The sequence below is a fragment of the Gouania willdenowi genome, chromosome 10 (genome assembly GCF_900634775.1).
Source record: "Gouania willdenowi chromosome 10, fGouWil2.1, whole genome shotgun sequence".
NCBI classification, from domain to species: Eukaryota; Metazoa; Chordata; class Actinopteri; order Blenniiformes; family Gobiesocidae; genus Gouania; species Gouania willdenowi.
The window spans coordinates 35,096,600-35,119,696 of NC_041053.1; the positions used below are offsets into that span (position 1 = coordinate 35,096,600).

The following is a 23,097-nucleotide window of genomic DNA, read 5'->3' on the forward strand; positions in this document are numbered from 1 at the left end:
GCCGTAAAGTGTCGTAAATATTAAGGTCGCACTGTTTGAACGCAACAGAAACAAGAACCTCGAACTATGCGAGTTTACAGACTTTAAAAAATGAGATTTAACTGAATTTAAAGACGCGTGGTATCATTTAATGAGGAATATATCATCACTGTGACATAAATACGAGTTTTAAAATCGCGTAAAAATGGAGACAACGGGTCAGGTAAGAAAATGTAATAAATAAGTATCCAGTTCCCTTTACTATTGCAATGTTAATAGCTAAGAATATTGTGTTTATTTAGTCTTGTTATAGAGCAAATTCGCATTTTTAAAGTTTGTAATACTCAGGATATTATTGAATTTTAAATAATTATCTAATTAGAAAGTGGCTTTATGTTTTTAAACACAGCAAAATAAATCTAACACTTATTTTTGACAATTTACACAGGACTAAACAAAGTATAATCTTCTTTCTTAGTTTTTTTTTTTTGTTTTGTTTTTTTAAACTCTTATTTGTATGGAAGCCCATTTCCGCCACTAAAAAAAATTAAAAATCACCAAGGAAAGTCATAATTATGAGTTAGTAAAGTCATAATTATGAGAAAGAAAATCATAATTACGAGATAGGAAGTCATAATTATGAGTAACAAAGTCATAAATATGAGTTGGTAAAGTCATATTTATGAGATAGAAACAGTTTTGGGACATCCCTCTGTACCCATGGCACTGACCAGAAATCTCCATTTGTTGTTCATTAAACCTTGCTACTTCAGCCACATCAGTTTTATCCTTTCGATGCCAGAACCTCTTTTTTTTTAGTATCTTTTCAAGGGTGCGTTTACTCAGCACATTTCTATGTGAATTTGCAAGCAAACAAAGTATTTCATCATTTGTAAAGCCCCGTCTAAAGTAGTCTTTGATAGTCTTATCAGCATCTCTCAGTGTCAGCTCACCATATGAACAAGCTGCTGTAAATGCGTTTAAGTGTCTCATAATTATGACTTTTTTTCACATAATTATCACTTTCTATCTCATAATTATGACTTTTTCCGGCAGCTGAGCTGACAGCAGCAAAAGAGCAGAGCGGAGCTCACAGAGGAATTTATTTACTAAACATGAACTTTTTCTTCTGAGAAATGATACGATACCTCAACATCAAACTCTATCATTTACCATCTGACTCTGGCTCTGAGGTAATCATCTACTGCTTTTTTATTTGCTGGCTCAACTGGAAAGCTAAGTAGCAAGCTAGCTAGCTACAAGTAGCAAGCTAACTAGCAGAAGAATGGCTCTTTCCACAACAGAATACAGCAGTCTCCTCCAAAAGATTACTGAACTGGAGACTACAGTGCGAGGAATACAAGTAAACATTGAGGTTAATGGACACTGTGGATATGATAATGATACGACTGTGCCGCTGTTTCAAAACAGCGGAGTGGATAAAGCTAACTCGCTACCAGCCCGTGCTAACAAAGCTATCAGGCCTAGGGAGGATCCTGTTCCCGTTGATAAGCCAACAGGTGCGAGTCCTCCCTGGAATACTCTGGGAGCTAAGCCTAAGAAAAAGTCATATCCACTTCAAAGGCTAACGGGCCGAGCAAAGCGCCCTGATATCAATAATGAGACGGACTGGCCTGCACTGGCTTCACAGACTGCAGCCTCAACATCAACTCCCTTGTCTGCCCAGGCACAAAAGTGGACATCTGCTAAAGGCAGGAGTATCACCAAGTCACAAACCCAGTTTCATGTAGAACTGGGTAATCGATTCGCCCCACTGCTGAATGACCAAGGCTCTGGCTCTAATGAGGTCAACACACAACCTTCTGGAACTGCGAAGACTGAAAGTGCTTCAGGAAAACAAAAGCGACATGGTAGGCCAAAGCAACAACCTCACACACTGATAGTGGGAGACGTTTCTGTTAAAGATGCTCAGAAGATGTTTAGCAGCAACGTGAAAGTGATCTGCTTACCTAATGACACAGTATCAGACCTGGCTGACAAAATCTTGCATATCGTTGCAGATTACCCACATTTGAAAAATGTTGTGATTCATTTTGGGTTAAATGATTTAGCCAAGGAGGAGTCTGAGGTGTTAAAGCAGGATTTCACCCATCTGCTAAAAACTGTGAGCTGTATACAGCCTAAAGTGTTCATCAGTGGCCCGATACCTCCAGTCCGCAAAGGAGATCTGAAATTCTCAAGGATTTACTCTTTGAATAAATTTCTGTCTTCGGCTTGTGCTGCCCTTTCACTAAATTTTATAGAAAATTTTCCTATTTTTTGGGAACGTCGTCATCTTTTTAGAGCAGATGGACTGTGTCTAAACAAGGCTGGAGTAAAACTCTTCACATCCAACTTGTTTTACTTCACCAGTCACACTGCTATCAGTTCTGATAAAGACAGAGGACAACATGTACCATCGGAGAACAAAACAACAAGGAAAGAACATGGAGTCAATGAGCTTCCAGCAAGAAATAAAAATCGCCAAAATGAAGAGGTCAACCCAACCCCCGCATCTCAGGACCCACCTGCTTCACCCCAAAATTCACCTACTTCCACCTCATCCAGCTTCTCTCCTACCCCTGCCTTCTTGGATTTAACTGCCCAGATGAACGAGCTGGTTCTGGCTGGCACAAGACTGACACCCCACCCTTTACCCCACCATGGTCAATCTGCACCACCCATTCCTCCTCGACGATACCAGGCTCAGGATCACTCTTCTCCTCAGGCCAGCTGTGTTCAACTTAGAGCGACACAGGCCTGATGTGTGCTGGGTCCAGACTGCAATAGCTCTATTTTTAGGAACAACCAGAAAAAGTCAGGGCCCTATGGAGTTAATGCAGCTTCTTTAATTCCTGTGGTGACAGGTAACACAGGTAAAATTGTGAAATTAAAGAAAAGCAAAAAGCTTTATAGAGATAAAAATTTGACTCCTATAACATGTCATCCAAAAAGTCCACCAGTGTCTCCAGTAAAGTCTTTAAAATTAGCTCTTCTTAATGTTAGATCTCTTGTTAACAAGTCACTAATAATTAATGATTTTATTTTGACACATCACTTGGACTTTTTATTTCTCAATGAAACATGGTTGAATGATGGTATCAGTAATACTATTCTCAATGAAAGTGCACCACAAGACTTTATTTATTTAAATAAGTGTCGTACTTGCAGGAAAGGTGGTGGAGTTGCTGCCATTTTTAAATCAATATTTCAGTGCAAAGAAATAACATTTGGTGATTTTATCTCCTTTGAATATATGTCATTCTTACTGAAGGGTGATTCAAGAGTTCTGTTTTTAGTCGTTTATAGACCCCCAAAATATTCTGGAGAATTCATGGATGAGTTTGCTGAACTGCTGTCAGTTGTATGCACTGAATACAACTTTTTAATAATAACAGGTGACTTAAATATTCATGTAGACAATAACATGGACAATACTGCCAAAGAACTGTATGCTTTAATGGATACTTTTGGTCTTACACAACATGTGACTGGTCCGACACACACTCAAGGTCACACTTTGGATCTGGTTATCTCTAAAGGTGTTGATATCTCTGCTGTTGATGTAAGAGACTTAGCTCTATCTGATCATTTCTGTGTCTTTTTTGACCTAGAGACTGTAACATCTGTTCCCCCTAGTTATGTGTGTTTAAAGAAAAGGTACATAAATGAGAACACAAGTGCACAGTTTATGGAAGCCATAGCAATGACACCAACATTGAGTGCTGAGACAGTTGATGATCTTCTGGATGAGTATAATAGAAACGTCTGTAATGTCATAGATGTGGTGGCTCCAATCAAAACTAAGAGAAAACCAAACACACAGAAAACACCTTGGAGGAGGACTGAGATAATGCAGAATTTGAAATCTGACTGTAGAAGAGCTGAGCGTAAATGGAGATCAACAAAACTCCAAATTCATCTAGAACTGTACAAAATAAGTCTGCAAAAATTCAATGATGGCTTGTTCAAAGCAAGGCAGCAATACTTTTCTGAAATTATTGCCAAAAATGTCAACAACTCTCGCACGTTGTTTTCTGTAATTGAAAAGCTCACAACCCCCCCAGATCAGATAGCCCCTGAATTACTGTCAGCTGGAAAATGCAATGAATTTGCTGTATATTTCAATGAAAAAATACAATCAATAAGGTCAAACATCAGAACAAACCAGCAAAATCACAAAAAGCTTGAACAGCTTCAACCACTGAGGGATGAGTCAACTACAATGTTAGAGTTTATTACAGTGAACCCAAAAACAATAGAGGAGACTGTTCAGCAGCTGAATCCATCAACGTGTTGCCTTGACACAATACCCTCAAACTTCTTTAAAACTGTTGTAAAGTCAATTGTCGCTGATTTGTGTCAGATAATTAACTGCTCATTCCAATCAGGCACCGTACCAAAATCCCTGAAAGTAGCTGCTGTGAAACCGCTGTTAAAAAAGAGAACACTGGATGCCTCTATACTGGCTAACTATAGACCAATCAGCAACCTTCCATTCATGGCCAAGATCATTGAGAAGGTGGTCTTCAACCAACTGAGTCAATTCTTAACATTCAACAAAATATTTGATAAATTTCAGTCAGGTTTTCATTCTCATCACAGCACAGAAACTGCTCTTATCAAAGTGATCAATGACATAAGGTTGAACACTGATTCAGGAAAAGTATCTGTTCTCATTCTATTGGATCTAAGTGCTGCATTTGACACTGTAGATCATACAATTTTGTTGCACAGATTGCAAACATGGGTTGGACTAAATGGAAAAGTAATGCAATGGTTTAAGTCATACTTGGAGGAGCGAAGCTATTTTGTAAGCATTGGAAACTTTGAATCTGACAGATTACCAATGTCCTGTGGGGTTCCTCAGGGATCTGTTCTTGGACCCCTTCTGTTTAACCTTTACATGCTTCCTTTAGGACAATTTTTACAGAACTGTAAGGTTGATTATCAGAGCTATGCAGATGACACACAACTATATCTATCACTGAACCCAGATGACCATGGTCCCATTGAGGTGTTGTGTGACTGTTTAGAAAAAGTAAACTGCTGGATGAGTGAAAACTTCCTTCAACTAAACCATGACAAGACGGAGGTGATTGTCTTTGGTAACAAGGAAAAGAGGACTGCTGTCAGCAATTATCTTGAGTCTCGATCTTTAAAAGCTAAAGACCAAGTCAAAAACCTTGGTGTTCTGATTGACTCAGATCTTACATTCAGCAGTCAGATCAAATCTATCACAAAAACAGCCTTCTACCACCTAAAGAACATCTCCAGAGTGAAAGGTTTAATGGCTCAGAAAGACCAGGAGAAACTGGTCCATGCTTTTATCTCCAGCAGACTGGACTATTGTAATGGTCTTCTGACAGGAATCCCCCAAAAGAGCATCAAACAGCTACAGCTGGTTCAGAACGCTGCAGCTCGGGTCTTAACCAGAACAAAGAGGTCAGAGCACATTACGCCAGTTTTAAAGTCTTTACACTGGCTCCCAGTCAGCCTCAGAATAGACTTTAAAGTTCTGCTGCTGGTGTATAAATCTGTGAATGGGTTTGGTCCAGAATACATCAGTGACATGTTAGTCAGGTATGAACCCAGCAGGTCTCTCAGATCTATGGACACAGGTCAGATAGTGGAGCCCAGAGTTCACAGTAAACATGGTGATGCTGCTTTTAGTTGTTATGCTGCAAAGAAGTGGAACAAACTGCCAGCGGAGCTGAAGTCAGTATCTAATGTGAACATTTTTAAATCAAAGTTAAAGGCACTTTTTTTCTCTACTGCATATGATTGAGAGAGAGATTTTTTGTCATGTTGTTGATGTAATGATGATTTTACTGATGATTTTAATTGATTTTACTGATGATTTTAAATGTTCTTATTGATTTAAATGTTCTTATTGATTTTAAACAATTGAATGTTTTATCATGTAAAGCACATTGAGTTGCCTTGAGTATGAAATGCGCTATATAAATAAATTTGCCTTGCCTTGCCTTGCCTTTCTCATAATTATGACGTTCTATCTCATAATTATGACTTTCTTTCTCGTAATTATGACTTTCTATCTCATAATTATGACTTTCTATCTCATAATTATGACGTTCTCATAATTATGACTTTGTTTCCCATAGTTATGACTTTCTTTCTCATAATTATGACTTTCTTTCTCATAATTATGACTTTGTTTCCCATAATTATGACTTTCCTTGGTGATTTTTTTTTTTTTTTTCTTTAGTGGTGGAAACGGGATTCCATATGTTTGTCATCTTTTTCATGATTTTATTAAAATATTAGACTGTGTGCATCAGTCTCTAAACCAGACGTGGGCAAATGGCGGCCTGGGGTCCACATGTGTCCTTTGGTTTGATTTTGTGTGGCCCTCAAATGCACAAAAAGAGAAAAAATAAACAAAAGGAGAACATAATAGACTCCACAAAAAAAAAATAAATAAATGCAAAATGACCCAAAAAAAAAGAGAAAAAAAAAAGAAAGACAAAATACAAACCAAAAACAGCAATACACAAAATGACTCCAAAAACAAAAACAAATACAAATATCGGCTCTAATACCATACAAATAAACAGAAAATGAGAGGAAAATATGCCCAATAACAACAAAAACGGACTAAACTCGTGATTTAATCTTCAGATTGGTCCTTATGCTAATGCTGGGATGATATTCCTGTATTGTGGACCTCAGATCAGACATACACATTTTTGTGGCCCTCATCATGATTAAAGTTGCTCATCCATGCTCTAAACTTTTTTTTACCTTTTGTCAATCACTTTAGTAAAATCTTGTAAAGCACTTTGGATTTCAATTGAATTTGTTCAAAAGGTGCTGCTATATAAATAAAGTTTGACTAATTAATTTTGATCATATATGCAACATTTGTTCTTATATTTCTTAAAGGATGTATCCTCTATTTTTCCAAAAAAAAATTTTACCTTTTGAAATTATTTTTAACCTGATAATCTCTTTTAGGTGATCAGGTGCAAGGCGGCGGTAGCGTGGGTGCCTGGGAAGCCTCTGTCTATTGAGGAAGTGGAAGTGGCTCCACCTAAAACTCATGAAGTCAGAGTGAAGGTGAGCTGCTGATCATCCAACAAAGGGTGGAGGGAGGGAGGGAGGGAGGGGGGGGTCAGATAAAAAAAAAAATCCACACGATCTACTAAACACCAGAATGTTATGGTTTGTTTTTATTCTTTTATTTTCCTAGTGAGTTAAAACATCACACACAGAGTAACATACAACCACAGTTCAAGTCAAATAAAAGCAGTTATTTTTACAACTGCTTTTGTGTGTTTTCTTTCCTTTCCAAAACATATCTGATCGTATTGTTATCGCGAGCCAATTATCGTGTATCGTATTGTGAACTCAGTGTACAGTATCATCCCACCCCTGAATGGCAGATTCGTACTGTAGTTGTGAATGCTAACTTAGTAAGAAATGGAAAAGGGTTTAAAAGTGCAGATAATGTAAGTTGAAAATGGAAAAACTGCAGAAAACACATTGAAATTTGATGGAGAAGTGGCAGAAATGGGAGTAATGTAGCAAAAATGCTTTAAAAGGAGCAAAAATAAGGCAAAAAAAGTGCTGAAAATAAGTGCAAATATGGCAAGTTTGGTGTAGTTGCAGTAAAAAAAGGGTAAAAATAAGCAGAAAATGGGCTCAAATTGTTTAAAAAAAATATTTGTAGTTTCTTGAAGGCATCTGGGAACCCCTTCCTATTTTCTCACCACCCCAAAATGGGGTCCTGACCCCAAGGTTGAGAACCCCTGATTAAATGATGAATGCTGGTGCAGAGAGTGATACATTCTATAAACCAACACAGGAAGTCACCCCACATTTGGTCATTTGTTGGAACTTAATTTGATATTTGAGACAATATCAATTCCCCGACTTCCATCATGTTAATTATTGCTACGGTCCACTTCCTCATAATGTCACCCATCTGCATGTTTGCACAGATTATTTCCACAAGTGTCTGCCACACAGACTGGGAGAATCTGTACGACGCTGGGAAAGGCATGATGTCCCGACCGTTCCCATTGGTGCTCGGACACGAGGGTGCAGGCGTGGTGGAGAGTGTTGGCCCTGGGGTCACAGGTTTCACAGCAGGTAAATGCAAACAGCCTGCGGCTAACAACATCCTACATATGTTTGTGCTTTTTTTTTGTATGAATTCTCTGTGTTTTGTACTTTGCACAGGAGATAAAGTGATTCCCCTTTTTCTGCCATACTGTGGAGAATGTGAGCGATGCCAGAGCGTCAAAACCAACCACTGCAGAAAGAACTGGTGACACGTATACTTACTTTACCTTGTTGGTGATGCTTAACCCTCCTATTATCCTCAAATATTACGAACACATTCACCCTGTCATGTTCTGTTTAGTTTAGTTATTCTGTGTCTTTGTTTTATTCTGAGTCTTGTCTGTGTTTCAGGTGTTCCTGTTTGTGGCTCCACCTCCCAGTGATGTCTGTGTGCTTGGTGGGTGATTGAGTAGCTCCCTCGTGTTTTCACCCAGGTGTGGCCCATTCCCAATCAGGCCTCCTCCACTATTTAGCTGAGTGTTTGGACACAGTATGACTGCTGGATCATTGTTTGTGTGTCTGTGTGATGTCAGGGTCGTTATCTGCTTCCTCGTGTCTGGTCTTGCTCCCTGTTCCAACTCCCCTAATTTGGATTTGAGTTTTGATTTTGGATTTTGGATTTTTTGAATTAAACATGGACTGGTTCCGAGAACGCTATTCCTGCATCCTGCCTCCTTCTTTCCCTGCATTTGGGTCCTCACCAACAGCTCACCGTGACAGAATGATCCAGCCACAAGTGGACCCAGCAGAGACAGATTTGGCTGAGATGGACATGGCCGAAAGGACTGCCTACTGGCAGAGCTACCTGCTGGAGACAAGGGAAGATCTGTTGTATGGATGGGAGGACGAGCCTGTTAGGAATCCCTACTGGGGAACTCGACTGGCTTTGGGAGGACCCCGGAGCCTACAACGAGGTAAAGGTCGGTCAAGAAGGAAGGGTCAGCCCCGCCAGTCTCCTAGCTCCCAGGCTAGCGTCCCTGTATCTCCTAGCTCCCTGGCTAGCGTCCCTGTATCTCCTAGCTCCCTGGCTAGCGTTCCTGTTTCTCTTAGCTCCCAGGCTAGCGTTCCTGTGTCTCCTAGCTCCCAGGCTAGCGTTCCTGTGTCTCCTAGCTCCCAGGCTAGCGTTCCTGTTTCTCCCAGCTCCCAGGCTAGCGTTCCTGTTTCTCCCAGCTCCCAGGCTAGCGTTCCTGTTTCTCCCAGCTCCCAGGCTAGCGTTCCTGTGTCTCCCAGCTCCCAGGCTAGCGTTCCTGTGTCTCCCAGCTCCCAGGCTAGCGTTCCTGTGTCTCCTAGCTCCCAGGCTAGCGTTCCTGTGTCTCCTAGCTCCCAGGCTAGCGTTCCTGTGTCTCCTAGCTCCCAGGCTAGCGTTCCTGTGTCCCCTAGCTGTCAGGCTAGCGTTCCTGTGTCCCCTAGCTGTCAGGCTAGCGGCCCAGTGCCGGCTCCCCGCACCAGGCCGCCAGTGCCGGCTCCCCGCGCCCTGCCGCCAGTCCCGGCTCCACGCACCCGGCCGCCGCCTGCCCTGCCGCCAGTCCCGCTCCACGCACCCGGCCGCCGCCTGCCCTGCCGCCAGTCCCGGCTCCACGCACCCGGCCGCCGCCTGCCCTGCCGCCAGTCCCGGCTCCACGCACCCGGCCGCCGCCTGCCCTGCCGCCAGTCCCGGCTCCACGCACCCGGCCGCCGCCTGCCCTGCCGCCAGTCCCGGCTCCACGCACCCGGCCGCCAGTGCCGGCTCCCCGCACCAGGCCGCCAACGTCGCCGCCAGTGCCGGCTCCCCGCACCAGGCCGCCAACGTCGCCGCCAGTGCCGGCTCCCCGCACCAGGCCGCCAACGTCGCCGCCAGTGCCGGCTCCCCGCACCAGGCCGCCAACGTCGCCGCCAGTGCCGGCTCCCCGCACCAGGCCGCCAACGTCGCCGCCAGTGCCGGCTCCCCGCACCAGGCCGCCAACGTCGCCGCCAGTGCCGGCTCCCCGCACCAGGCCGCCAACGTCGCCGCCAGTGCCGGCTCCCCGCACCAGGCCGCCAACGTCGCCGCCAGTGCCGGCTCCCCGCACCAGGCCGCCAACGTCGCCGCCAGTGCCGGCTCCCCGCACCAGGCCGCCAACGTCGCCGCCAGTGCCGGCTCCCCGCACCAGGCCGCCAACGTCGCCGCCAGTGCCGGCTCCCCGCACCAGGCCGCCAACGTCGCCGCCAGTGCCGGCTCCCCGCACCAGGCCGCCAACGTCGCCGCCAGTGCCGGCTCCCCGCACCAGGCCGCCAACGTCGCCGCCAGTGCCGGCTCCCCGCACCAGGCCGCCAACGTCGCCGCCAGTGCCGGCTCCCCGCACCAGGCCGCCAACGTCGCCGCCAGTGCCGGCTCCCCGCACCAGGCCGCCAACGTCGCCGCCAGTGCCGGCTCCCCGCACCCCTGTCCCGCCGGAGGTCTTCCCGTCTGAGCCCGGCCCGCCGGAGGTCTTCCCGTCTGAGCCCGGCCCGCCGGAGGTCTTCCCGTCTGAGCCCGGCCCGCGGAGGTCTTCCCGTCTGAGCCCGGCCCGCCGGAGGTCTTCCCGTCTGAGCCCGGCCCGCCGGAGGTCTTCCCGTCTGAGCCCGGCCCGCCGGAGGTCTTCCGTCTGAGCCCGGCCCGCCGGAGGTCTTCCCGTCTGAGCCCGGCCCGCCGGAGGTCTTCCCGCCTGTCCCGTCTGAGCCCGGCCCGCCGGAGGTCTCCCCGCCTGTCCCGTCTGAGCCCGGCCCGCCGGAGGTCTCCCCGCCTGTCCCGTCTGAGCCCGGCCCGCCGGAGGTCTCCCCGCCTGTCCCGTCTGAGCCCTCTTCGCCCGGCCCGCCGGAGGTCTCCCCGCCTGCCTCGTCTGAGCCCTCTTCGCCCGGCCCGCCGGAGGTCTCCCCGCCTGCCTCGTCTGAGCCCTCTTCGCCCGGCCCGCCGGAGGTCTCCCCGCCTGCCTCGTCTGAGCCCTCTTCGCCCGGCCCGCCGGAGGTCTCCCCGCCTGCCTCGTCGGCTCCGCCTCATGGGAGGCCGCCGGACTCTTGGTCCCCTGCTTCGCCGGCTCCGCCTCATGGGAGGCCGCCGGACTCTTGGTCCCCTGCTGCGCCGGCTCCGCCTCATGGGAGGCCGCCGGACTCTTGGTCCCCTGCTGCGCCGGCTCCGCCTCATGGGAGGCCGCCGGACTCTTGGTCCCCTGCTGCGCCGGCTCCGCCTCATGGGAGGCCGCCGGACTCTTGGTCCCCTGCTGCGCCGGCTCCGCCTCATGGGAGGCCGCCGGACTCCTGGTCCCCTGCTTCGCCGGCTCCGCCTCATGGGAGGCTGCCTAACTTGGTTTCGTCCCTCCTCCGGGCCCCCGTCCACCCACCCTGGTTTGGTGTTTGGGTGGATAGATTTTTGTTTTGAGCGTTTGGAACCCGCTCCTTAAAGGGGGGGTTCTGTCATGTTCTGTTTAGTTTAGTTATTCTGTGTCTTTGTTTTATTCTGAGTCTTGTCTGTGTTTCAGGTGTTCCTGTTTGTGGCTCCACCTCCCAGTGATGTCTGTGTGCTTGGTGGGTGATTGAGTAGCTCCCTCGTGTTTTCACCCAGGTGTGGCCCATTCCCAATCAGGCCTCCTCCACTATTTAGCTGAGTGTTTGGACACAGTATAACTGCTGGATCATTGTTTGTGTGTCTGTGTGATGTCAGGGTCGTTATCTGCTTCCTCGTGTCTGGTCTTGCTCCCTGTTCCAACTCCCCTAATTTGGATTTGAGTTTTGATTTTGGATTTTGGATTTTTTGAATTAAACATGGACTGGTTCCGAGAACGCTATTCCTGCATCCTGCCTCCTTCTTTCCCTGCATTTGGGTCCTCACCAACAGCTCACCGTGACACACCCTTATATAAATATAAATATTTACCTCCAGAAAATGATTTTCAGAAAATTGTTGACCTTGTTTTTGTGTCAGGCACTTCGTTTATTTGTTGAATATATAAATAAGTCCTTGATAATGAAACCTTGACCTGGGAAGTATTGCACAAAACCAAGATAGGGGATAAAGCCTGGAAAAATCGTCTATCCTGGATAAACTTATGCCCAAGTCGGTTGAACAAAAACCGGCCAAGTTTATCCAGGACAAGTAACCATGGTGATATAGTCTCAGTAACCAGGATAAAGTTATCTCTGCTGTGGCTGTGCTTTCAGTGCTGTGAGAAATACAGAATGTCCATGGTTTTTCACTGAAATATTATAGTTATTTAATTTGTCCATTGACTTTTGGTTTTAATCATTTTTTATTATCATTGTTTATATGTAAAGACGAAAACAACATATAAAAAGACCAGATTTGAGCAATGAAAGTGAGAAGGCAGACGGTTTATTGGGAATATTTTCCTTATTAATAAAACACTGAAAAGTTAGAAAAGATACAGAGTATTCTGACTTTACTCATTATGACTGTAATGTCACTAAAAGAAGATATTTTTTTTACTGCTTGTGAAATTTCTGTCAGAGGTTTGATTTAAACGTATTATTGGAGTTATGTTTTTTTTTTTTTTTTTAATTATAGAAGACAAATATTTTTTTTGAAACTTATCTATACTGTATGTAACATAGCCTCGGTATAAGTCGCCCAAACATGTAGAATGAATAAAGTGAACTGCTTTACTTACAGTAAGATGAGGCGGAGCTGATCACTTTCCTAAATCACTGATTATTAGATTAATAGGTTCATAAGTTTATCATAGAATAGAATAGAATAGAATAGAATAGAACAGACCTTTATTGATCTCCCAGAGGGGAAATCATTTTTTTCTCAGGTCTCCCACATGGGAGGCAAGAAATTTTCTGTTCCATTTTTCCGTATCATGTGTAAACAAAGCTGCGCGTCCATGATCCATACATTTATTGGTGATTCTGTGATTGATTTCATGGTCTTCTTAAAAAAGCCGTGACCGCCCACTTATCGCAAGCATTCATAGTGAGCTTGACAACCCTCAACTCTTTATTCTGCCTCGGCAAACGTGCAAACCGATTTATCCAAGCGCTGACCAGACTTTGTCTAACCATGCATTCTCCTTTATCCTGGATGTATTTATCTGACTAGCACCACCATTAGATTATTATTATTATTATTATTATTATTATTATTATTATTATTATTATTATTATTTGCGACAAGGGACAATGCACATTATGAACATGTAAATGTGCCAGATTGTAGCCACAGGCTAGTTTCCATCCATAGTCCCCGGCAGGTTTATGTTGTGTACAACATAAATGACATTTATAAACAGCCTGGGGTCAAAATGACCCCAGAGGAACACCAATGCGTTATTAATGGAAAAAATATCATCATGATCAATTTATGTTTAATCAATTGTACCCATCAAAATATGAAAAAAAAAAATTAAAAAAATAACAAAGTCAATTGTTATTTTTGAATGATAACCATTGAATGGGGTCAAATTGACCCCAAGAATATAAGGAGGGTATAATTAACAGGATGTTAAACTTTTTTGTGCTCTAATTTTCAAGACTCAATACGTTTTCAATAAAAAATACATATGAGGTTTACCTGAGTCTCAAAATAGTACAATAATAATGTAAAAAAAAATGAAGTTCAACCAAGATCTGCAACCAAGTTTTACACAGCTAAAACAGCTTGGGGTCAAATTGACTACATTCAATGTTTAACATTTAAAAAAAAAAAAAAGATAACTTTTTTCTTTTGGCTTCATATTTCATTACTTTTCTCAATTTTATATGTTCAGCACATTGAAAAAAATATCAACATGATAATTTGATGATTTTTTTTCATTTTAATTGTACCCATCAAATTAGGAAAAATCATGAAATAAGACATAAACATTGAATGAGGTCAAATTGACCCCTAGGATAACAGGATGTTAACTTTTTCTGCTCTCATTTTCAATACTCAATACATTTTCAATAAAAATACCTTCGTCTTCTGCTTGTTTTTATGCATCACAATAATACAATATAATTCTCAAAAATGAAGTGCATGGGTCAAATTGACCCCAGAGGAACACCAATGCATTTAATAGCACAGCACATTGAAAAAATATTATCATGATCATTTCATTTTCGTTATTTATTTTCAAATGTACCCATTAAATTAGAAAAAGTCATTAATTTTTTTTTTTTTATCCCTTTGACCCTAATGATAATAGGAGAGTTAACTCTTCAGCATGTTGTGTAACTTTCAGGGAAAAGGCTCAGCGGGGAGTAATGGCTGACGGCACCAGCAGAATATCCTGCCAGGGCCAGCAGGTTCACCAGTTCCTGGGGGTCAGCACGTTCTCCCAGTACACGGTGGTTTCTGACGTCTCGCTCACAAAGATTAGAAGTGATGCTCCGTTGGACAAAGTGTGTCTGCTCGGCTGTGGCGTCTCCACGGGTTACGGAGCTGCTCTGAACGCAGGCAAGGTGCTCTGCAGCTTTATTGTCCAGAATTCTTAAAAATGTTCTAGCAACAAATCAAACAACAAAAAAAGGGTTTGTTGTTGTTCTTTCATATATTTTCTTGTCATTTCGTTAGTCCTTCTTAAGTCATCTTGTGTGTTTTTGTTGTCATTAATAGTGCTTTTGTTGTCATTTTGTGTGTTTTTTTGGAGTTGCTCTGTGTGTTTTAGTTTCCATGTTGTGTGTTTTTGTTACTGCTGTGTGTATTTTTTTTGTCATATTGTGCATTTTTGGAGTTGTCCTCATGTGTGCTTTTGTTGCTCTGTGTATTTTTCTGTCATTTTATGTATTTCATTTTGTTTGTGCGTTTTTGAAGTTGTTCTGTGTGTTTTTGTTGCGGTTCTGTAAGATTTTGCGACCATGTTGTGTGTTTATGTTGCTATTATAACTATTATCTGTCATTTTGTATGTTTTTGGACTCATCCTCTGTAATTTTGTTGCAGTCTTGTGTGCTTTTGTTGCTATGTGTATTTTTCTGTCATTCTTTTTTTTTTATTTCTGAAGTCATTTTGTGCATCTTTGGAGTCATTCTAGATGATTTTCTTGCAGTTCTGAATGTTTGATTTTCCATGTTTTGTGCACTCCCCACCTACCTCCCATCGTTTGTTGACCATGTGTTATTATTATCAGACTGAACGTTTTCACATCCCCCTCTAGATGGGAGCACAGTCCTGTGTACGGAGGTAAATATCAGTGTTAGTATATTATTAAAAGTAATACTTTATGGACCCATAACAAAATGAAAGATTTATATTTGAAACCTATACGTATTCTTAATGTTTAGCATAGTAATATAGATGTATTTTGTGGGTAATGTGGATCATCACAGCAACAAAAAGGCATTTTTGTACTTAAAATACAGTGTATGATCACTTGAATGATGAATAAATGAAATGATCTGATCATTTGTTTGCCTCCAGGTTGAAAAAGACTCTTCTTGTGCAGTTTTTGGCCTTGGAGCTGTGGGTCTCGCTGCTGTAATGGGCTGCAAGGCAGCGATGGCCAAAAGGATCATTGGGATTGACATCAACCCTAAAAAGTTTGAAAAGGCCAAAGTGTTCGGAGCCACCGATTGTATCAACCCTGCCGACTATCCCCAACCCATCCAAGAGGTGGTGGTGGAGATGACACGTGGAGGTGTGGACTACGCTCTGGAGTGTGTTGGAAGAACAAATGTCATGGTGAGCCTCGCTTTGTCCATGATGGAGTCAAAGTCAAAGTCATCTTTATTGTCAAATCCACTGTATGTACAAGACATGTAGAGATTCAAAATGACTATTCTCTCCGCCCCACACATTTACAAACGCAAAAACACGACAATGTAGAATACATAAAATAAAAAGACGGGACAACAACAACACAACTAGTGCTTACAAGCAAAAGCTTTTATTAAAGTTTTCTCGTCCACATTATCAATTATGTTACTAATCTTTTTTGCATTATTGTATAGGTTACACACATTGTGGTTGGCGCAAATCACGAGACATTCTGTATATTTAATTCTATTTTTTCTTTTGCCCTGCCCCCTTCCCGGCAACAGTCTCATGGCTAAAAGTTTCCCTGTGCTTATATCTCATGATGACAGTAATTGCAGTTAGGATCACTTCAGTCAAATAGCTTTATTTCGCATGCATTTTAAATTTGGCGGTAAGCCCGAAGAGAAAAGAGCTCCCATTCGCTTTTCCATGAGCTACATAGAGAGGCATAAGCAGAGAGAGCGGTCAGCATGACCCCCTGGAACTGAAGCACAAATGTTTAGATGGCAACAGAAGGCAGTGTTTAATTAGACAAAAGAGGAGGAGCTTGGGTGGGGGTGGGTGGCAAGGCATTTGCAGACAAAGCGTTCAAAAGTAGGTGTGTTGCCATGGTTTAAATACAGTGCTGAGACCCACTCTAACCAATGGGAAGCATAGAACATGATCAACTGGATGATTAACTGATTAGGGGATGGATGCTGTCAGTTGTTAACAGCTACTGACATATGAAGGGGCTGGACTAGCTTGACTTTAGTGCCTGTCTAAACTAACGCGATGCTCAATTTTTAATGTTAAACAATTGAAGAAACACAATATTTTTACAATATCCTTCAATTTTCCTCAAATTATGACATACCATTTGGCTTAATTAAATATACTGTAAATCGGTCACAAAATCTAGGAAATTTGAAGTTTAGATCCTGTTGGGACTGATATCTATCAATTATTTCTGACATATTTTGTATTTTATGTATACGTAGAAGTGCAAACTGGGGCACAACAATAATGTTGAAATTACTCGTTTTCCCCATAAAATCTGTGGCCCATTTAATATCAAACTGCTTCATATTTGGCCCCTGAACTAAAATGAGTTTGACACCCGGATTCTAGAGTGCTGCACTAGAGTCCACCAGAGATGCTTGGGGCACGTGTGTCATTGCTGGATGGACGGAGACAGAGGACATGAAAGTCCAGGTCACAAAGATCCTGATGGGACGCACTTTGAAGGGGACGTATTTTGGCGGTGAGCTCATAGTGCTAACCAGATTTTATCCATCTAAATGCTAACTTTGTTTGATTTTTGAAAAAGTGCTGAAAGATGAAAATTTACATTTGCAAGTTTGATGTAATATTTATTGGTTGTGAGTTATAGTATGTGTAATAAATGGTAGAATAAAAAATAAACGATAATCATTTTGTAATCACATGAATCACACAAAGACAAGAATCAGAGTCAGAAATGTTACCGATTGTTAATTTGTTATTCTGTAATGTTTTTTTTAATAGGATTACTGTAATTATCTAATATGTGTGGTATCTTCTGTGATTATCATTAAAAACACCATTTTTAAATACAGAAATTGATCTAAACCAGAGATCAGCAACTTTAATCAAAGTCAGACACAAAGATGTGATTGTCTGATCTGAGGGTGACATAATGAACATTCATGTCAGCATTTAGATTAAAGACCACTTTTGTGTATTTTATTTTAGTTTTGAGTATTTTTTGTTGTCCTTATGTGTATTTTCTGTCATTTTATATTGTTGTTGTCTTTTTATATAATTTTTTGTGCTTTTTCATTTTTGTGTTTTTTTTGGTTTTCCATTTTTGTATTTTTCTGTCATCTTGTGTGTCTTTGCAGTCAATTTTGTGTTGATTTGTTGTCATTTGGGGTTTTTGGAGTAATTCTATGTTTATTTTTGTTTTCCTTTTGTGTGTTTTTCTATCATTACGATACTTTTTGGAGTCATTTTGTTGTAATTTTACATTTTTGTTGTCTTTTCATTTATACTTTTACTGTCAGTTGTTGTGTTCTTGGAGTCATTTTGTTGTAATTTTACATTTTTGTTGTCTTTTTATTTATACTTTTCCTGTCAGTTGTTGTGTTCTTGGAGTCATTTTTTGTGCTCTTTCATTTTTGTGTATTTTTGTTTTATATTTTTGTATTTTTGTGTCATCTTGTGTGTTTTTTTGAGTCATTTTTGTTTTCCTTTTGTTTATTTTTCTGTCCTCTTGTGTGTGTTTGCAGTCACTTTTGTGTGTTTTTGTTGTAAGTTTGGGGTTTTTGGAGTATTTTTATGTTTATTTTTGTTTTCTTTTTATGTTTCTTTTTGTTTTCTTTTTATGTATTTTTCTGTCATTCTGTGTGTTTTTGAAGTCATTTTGTTGTCATTTTATATTTTTGTTGTCCTTTTATCTATACTTTTACTGTCAGTTTTTGCGTTTTTGGGCTTTGTATTTTTTTGTATTTTTGTTTTCCATTTTGTGTTTTTTTTGTCATCTTTTGTGTGTTTGCAGTCATTTTTGTGCTTTTTTCTTGTAGTTTGGGGTTTTTGAAGTCATTTTATGTTCATGTAGTCACTTTGTTCATTTACGTTGGGGGCCGCACATTAATTAGTCCATTGGCAGCATGTGTCCCTCGGGCCACCAGCACAACATAATACAGTATACAAAATATGATGGAAATGATCATTTATTTAATATGCAGTTTGCATTCAGATTAGTGCAAAATATATAATTTTGAATAGGTTAATAAGAACAAGTGAATGATTGTATGTACGTATCTATACTTCACAGATTATTGTTTTAATCCACTAAGATGTTAAAATGGGAGTTGTTTTGAGGAGACGGCAAAATGTTGCAAAAGCTACCAGGAGTTGTTTGTTTCTTCAGGATGGAAGAGTGTTCCAGATGTGCCTAAACTAGTGGATGACTACATGAATAACAAATTACTGTTGGAGGAGTTTATCACCCACAATGTTCCACTGGAGCAAATCAACGTAGCGTTTGATCTCCTCAAAGGCGGTGAAAGGTAAGAACACATATCTTTATATCTTTACAATTATATTATATATTTATATATTTACTTCAGAGCTTAGGTTCCCAAAGTGGGGTACACAAATTGTCGTACAGGGTACATGAATAAAGAATGAAAATTGGAAACTAGAATACAAATGGACCAGCAGTCAGAAGCCTCCATGCATTGGAACAAATTACACATTAGCTGATGAGAAACTATCCAGATTTTTCTTTTTCTTTTTTTTTTTAGATGATATATTGTTTCTCAACAGGTTTGGTAAAATTCAGAGACACATTTCGCTGCAGGGCTACATTGTATCTGACATTACATCAGTGGTTCCAAACTTTTTAGAGTCGTGTCCCTATTTTTTTTTTTACAATTTTTTGGCTTTTTTTTTTTAAAGTGACAAGATGCATAAGTTGTTTTAGATTGTTTTGTGTGTGTGTGTGTGTGTGTGTGTGTGTGTGTGTGTGTGTGTGTGTGTGTGTGTGTGTGTGTGTGTGTGTGTGTGTGGTGTTATCATTTGAAAAATAATAATAATTAAAAAAACATGTTTGTAAACAGTAGTTTTTTTATTATTATTATAAATTATTAGACATTTCAGGGGACCCCATTTTAATTCCAGGCGACCCCACATGGGATCACGACCCCAAGGTTGAAAAACACGGTATTACATTAATGTATTTTAAAGTGTGCAGTGGTAGGGGGTTCATGGCTTTAGATTAACTGTCTGAAGGGGTTTCAACATTATAGTATGGTAAAATAATAATAATAATAATAATAATAATAATAATAATAATGCATCAGTTGAGATACCATTGGTTATGATTTGGCGCTATACAAATAAAGATTGATTGATTGATTGATTGATTGATCAGTTTTATATAGTGTTTTTTTAGCGACTCAAAGCCGCTTTACAGAATAAGTACAATTATCTTTTGTAATTGTTTTTACAGCATCCGCACTGTCATCAGTTTGTGTGATCCTGAGGACGATGATGCGACACAAAACAAAGGTTTACTTTTCAAACAATAAACTCCTCCCCTGATATTTTTCTTATTTGTACTTACATTGAATTCATCAATGAATATGTTTTTAGTGCAGAGATGAGCAACTGTTATCACAGCAAACACTAATAACTAATCCGATATAATTTTGTTTGTGTTTCATGTCATTTTGTGTATTTTTCGAGTCAATTTGTGTCTTTGGAGTCATTTTTGCATTTTGATGTTGTCGTTTGTTGTTTTTGTTTTTTGTCATTTTGTATGTTTTATCCTCATGTGTCTTACTTTTGATTATTTTGTTTATTTCTCTCTCACTTTGTATGTTATTATTGTCATACCATGTGTTTTTGGAGTCAATTTGTGCATTAACTTTGGGAGCCGAGAAAAATTAGGCCAAGGGCCGCATGTGGCCCCTGGGCCACCAGTTGCCCATTTTTTTCTAACATTTGTCTTTTTTTTCCCAGTATGATGTTTACTGTTTACTGCAAATTAGTTCAACTTTTGTTTTTAAAAGAATATGTTTGTCAGGGGGAAATAAAGGAAGAAAAAGAAGATTAACCACTGGGTTCAAATGTTCATTTGTTTGACTTTAAATTAAACTGTCACTAGATGGCGCTGTTGCCTCATAAAGCGCTGTTATAAAGCACGCCGTTTGAACGTTGAATCAGTGTGGCTTACTTTGCAAATTTAGTTTTTACAAGTGAGAATTACATTTCTACATGTCAAAATGCATTTTTGATATGTTGAAATGTTAATTTTGATGTGTTACAAATATATTTTCACATACATTTTGACTAGTTAAAACTTGATTACATATATCAGTATTTCCATCTTCACATGTAAGAACAACAATATTTTCAGACGTGTACTATTAAATTTAACAACAACTGTAGCTATCGACAATTAACATTACGACTGGTGGAAATAGAATTGTAAAAAATCAATAACTGCAACTCACAATTATATCATTGATCATGTAGAAATTGAATTGTAGATATCTGAAATTAAATTTGAATGGAAGTCAATGGGACATTTTGACTGGTTGTAATGAAGTTTCAGATATCTACAATGGTGATTTCCACTAGTGATAATTGAATTGTTGATATCTACAAATGATAGTGTAACTAGTGAGAATAGAACTGTAGATATCAATAATTAGAATTGCAACTAGTCAGAATTAAATTGTGTATATGTGGACTTACAACATGTCAAAAATGAAATATAGATATCTACAATAACAAGTATTAAATGTTATTAAATGTTAAAACGGCCTGCCATAGCATTGTAAGTTAAATGTTGTGTACATATATGCATATGTTTTGTACAACCTTGTCATAAACACATAAGAATCTGCATATATATTTCACTGCTTTGATTAAAAAATAAACAAAATACATAGGAAAAAAAAAAAAAAAATCATTATTTTATATGATTTGTCTCAGTTTGGTTAAAAAGGAAAAAAGCAGAAGCTTCTTTATGAAACTTCACAGAAAGATAATGGGACACTTTTCTGTCTGCATCTGTCACATTTGGCACATAAAGTGATTTTGACTGTGCTGGAGTTATAGTGTGTGCTGCAATGACTGGTATTAAAAACCTTCTGTTGAAAGATAGGCTAAAAAATAAATAAAAACCAAAGAACCAAATGGTCAAATCTGTCATAAAGAAGAAGGTTCAGGTGTTCAGGTTGACCACATTTCATTCTGGGTAATATGATATATTTATTTAAAAGGGAGGAGGTTAAGGAGAACAGTTGTGTAGAAGACAAAGGGTTAATGTTAGGGGTGTGGCTCACAGTAAAAAACTGTCCAACGACTTTGTTTTATTGAAGATCCTTTAAGATCAAACAAAAACCTTTGGCTTTCACACTCTTTCATTTCTACGGTTGGAGAGACTCTTATTTATTTATTTATTTTTTTAAATCCCTTTTGGACAATATGTGTCTAATCCAGTGTTTTTCAACCTTAGGGTCGCCTGAAATTTTAAATGGGGTCACCTGAAATGTCTCATATTTAATAAAAAGAAATAAATAAAAACTACAGATTCAAAATTTATTGTTTTTTTTTTTTTTGGTTTTTTTGTTCAAATTAAAACACAACACACAATCTCAAACAACTGTATTCTATACTTTCACTTCATCAAATGTAGTTCAAATAAAAATGCAGTTTCAAGAAAAGAAAGTGAAAAAGGAAGAAAAATGAATAAAATAAGATACTAAAATACTGTATCTACCACTAATCCTGGCTGTATTTGTTGCTATAGTATAACAAATATTAGAAAACTAGTTGAAGAGGAAAACATATTTGGGGTCATGACCCAAAACTGGTTTAATCTATTAAAAATAAATGACAATATCACATATAATTCATGAGATCAGGCAAGAAGAATATTTCATTCAACCCTTACAGGCAACAGTATTTACGGGCAAACCTTCATCAGTCTATGTTGCATTTGCTTTGTATGATTCTAAAGCACATATGTCAAACCCAAGGCCCGCTGGCCAAATTCGGCCCACCAGAGCATCTAGTCCGGCCCACAGGAAGATTTTGTGTAAAGTAAAAAATACATCAAAAACAGGACTTTTTGTAAATGATCATGTACGTTGTAGATAAAATATGATGGAGGTTGCAATACTACATTACAGTAATAATAAATCTTGATTTTTTTTTTTTTTTTTTAAAAAAAAAAAAATTATCTTACAGAATTCTGGCAAATTATATAGAAAATTTCCAGAAAATTAGTTGCAAAGTCAAGGAATTTTGACCAATTGCTTTAGTTTTATTTTGCTTGAAATTGTGCTTTTTTATTCACAAAAACATAAAAAAAAAAAATGTTTGGTCCGACCCACTTGACGTCAAACTGGGTTGTCTTTGCCCGTGAACTAAAATGTGTTTGACACCCCTGATCTAAAGTCTAGAAAGAGAGTGGTAGAAATAAGGTTCTTAATTCTAATGAAGTGAGAAGAGAAGATAAGAGGGCGATGAAAAGAAAAGAGAAGGATGAGTTTGGACAGGTGGGGACGTCACGTGTAAAGGTTGGATTAGATTTATAGATGTTTCTCAGGGGCAGGTGTCCCAGTGTCGGCCTCGTCCATGTAAGAAGGATCCAAAGTGATGACCGCAAACCTGCTTGGCTTTTGAAATTGTCACAGCTTCATGAAAGTGATACACGGAGAACATGTTTCCACAGCCGTGAGCACATTTTGGAGGACTTTACACTCACTCACTGACAGATGATATAGATTTTAAACATAGTTCTTCTTTGATATTTAGTTTGATCTGTAGTGGTAGCTCTAGGATGACCGTGTATATTAACATG

General features: G+C 40.2%; 1 protein-coding gene across 1 annotated transcript; it reads left to right on the forward strand.

Moving 5' to 3' along the window:
• The first annotated feature begins 24 nt into the window (after window positions 1–24).
• On the forward strand, window positions 25–21,505 carry LOC114470692 (alcohol dehydrogenase class-3-like). Its single transcript, XM_028459035.1, has 9 exons — window positions 25–202; window positions 6,958–7,059; window positions 7,944–8,094; window positions 8,185–8,272; window positions 14,244–14,463; window positions 15,420–15,680; window positions 16,866–16,998; window positions 18,649–18,787; window positions 19,732–21,505. Exons 1-9 carry the CDS (start codon window positions 185–187, stop codon window positions 19,808–19,810), a joined length of 1,191 nt encoding a protein of 396 aa, XP_028314836.1. The 5' UTR covers window positions 25–184; the 3' UTR covers window positions 19,811–21,505.
• The last annotated feature ends 1,592 nt before the right edge of the window (window positions 21,506–23,097 follow it).

Coding starts and splice junctions, on each gene's coding strand:
- LOC114470692 (XM_028459035.1), top strand. Junction 16,999..18,648: donor GAAGGGGACGTATTTTGGCG/GTGAGCTCATAG, acceptor TTGTTTCTTCAG/GATGGAAGAGTGTTCCAGAT. Junction 18,788..19,731: donor CTCCTCAAAGGCGGTGAAAG/GTAAGAACACAT, acceptor TTGTTTTTACAG/CATCCGCACTGTCATCAGTT.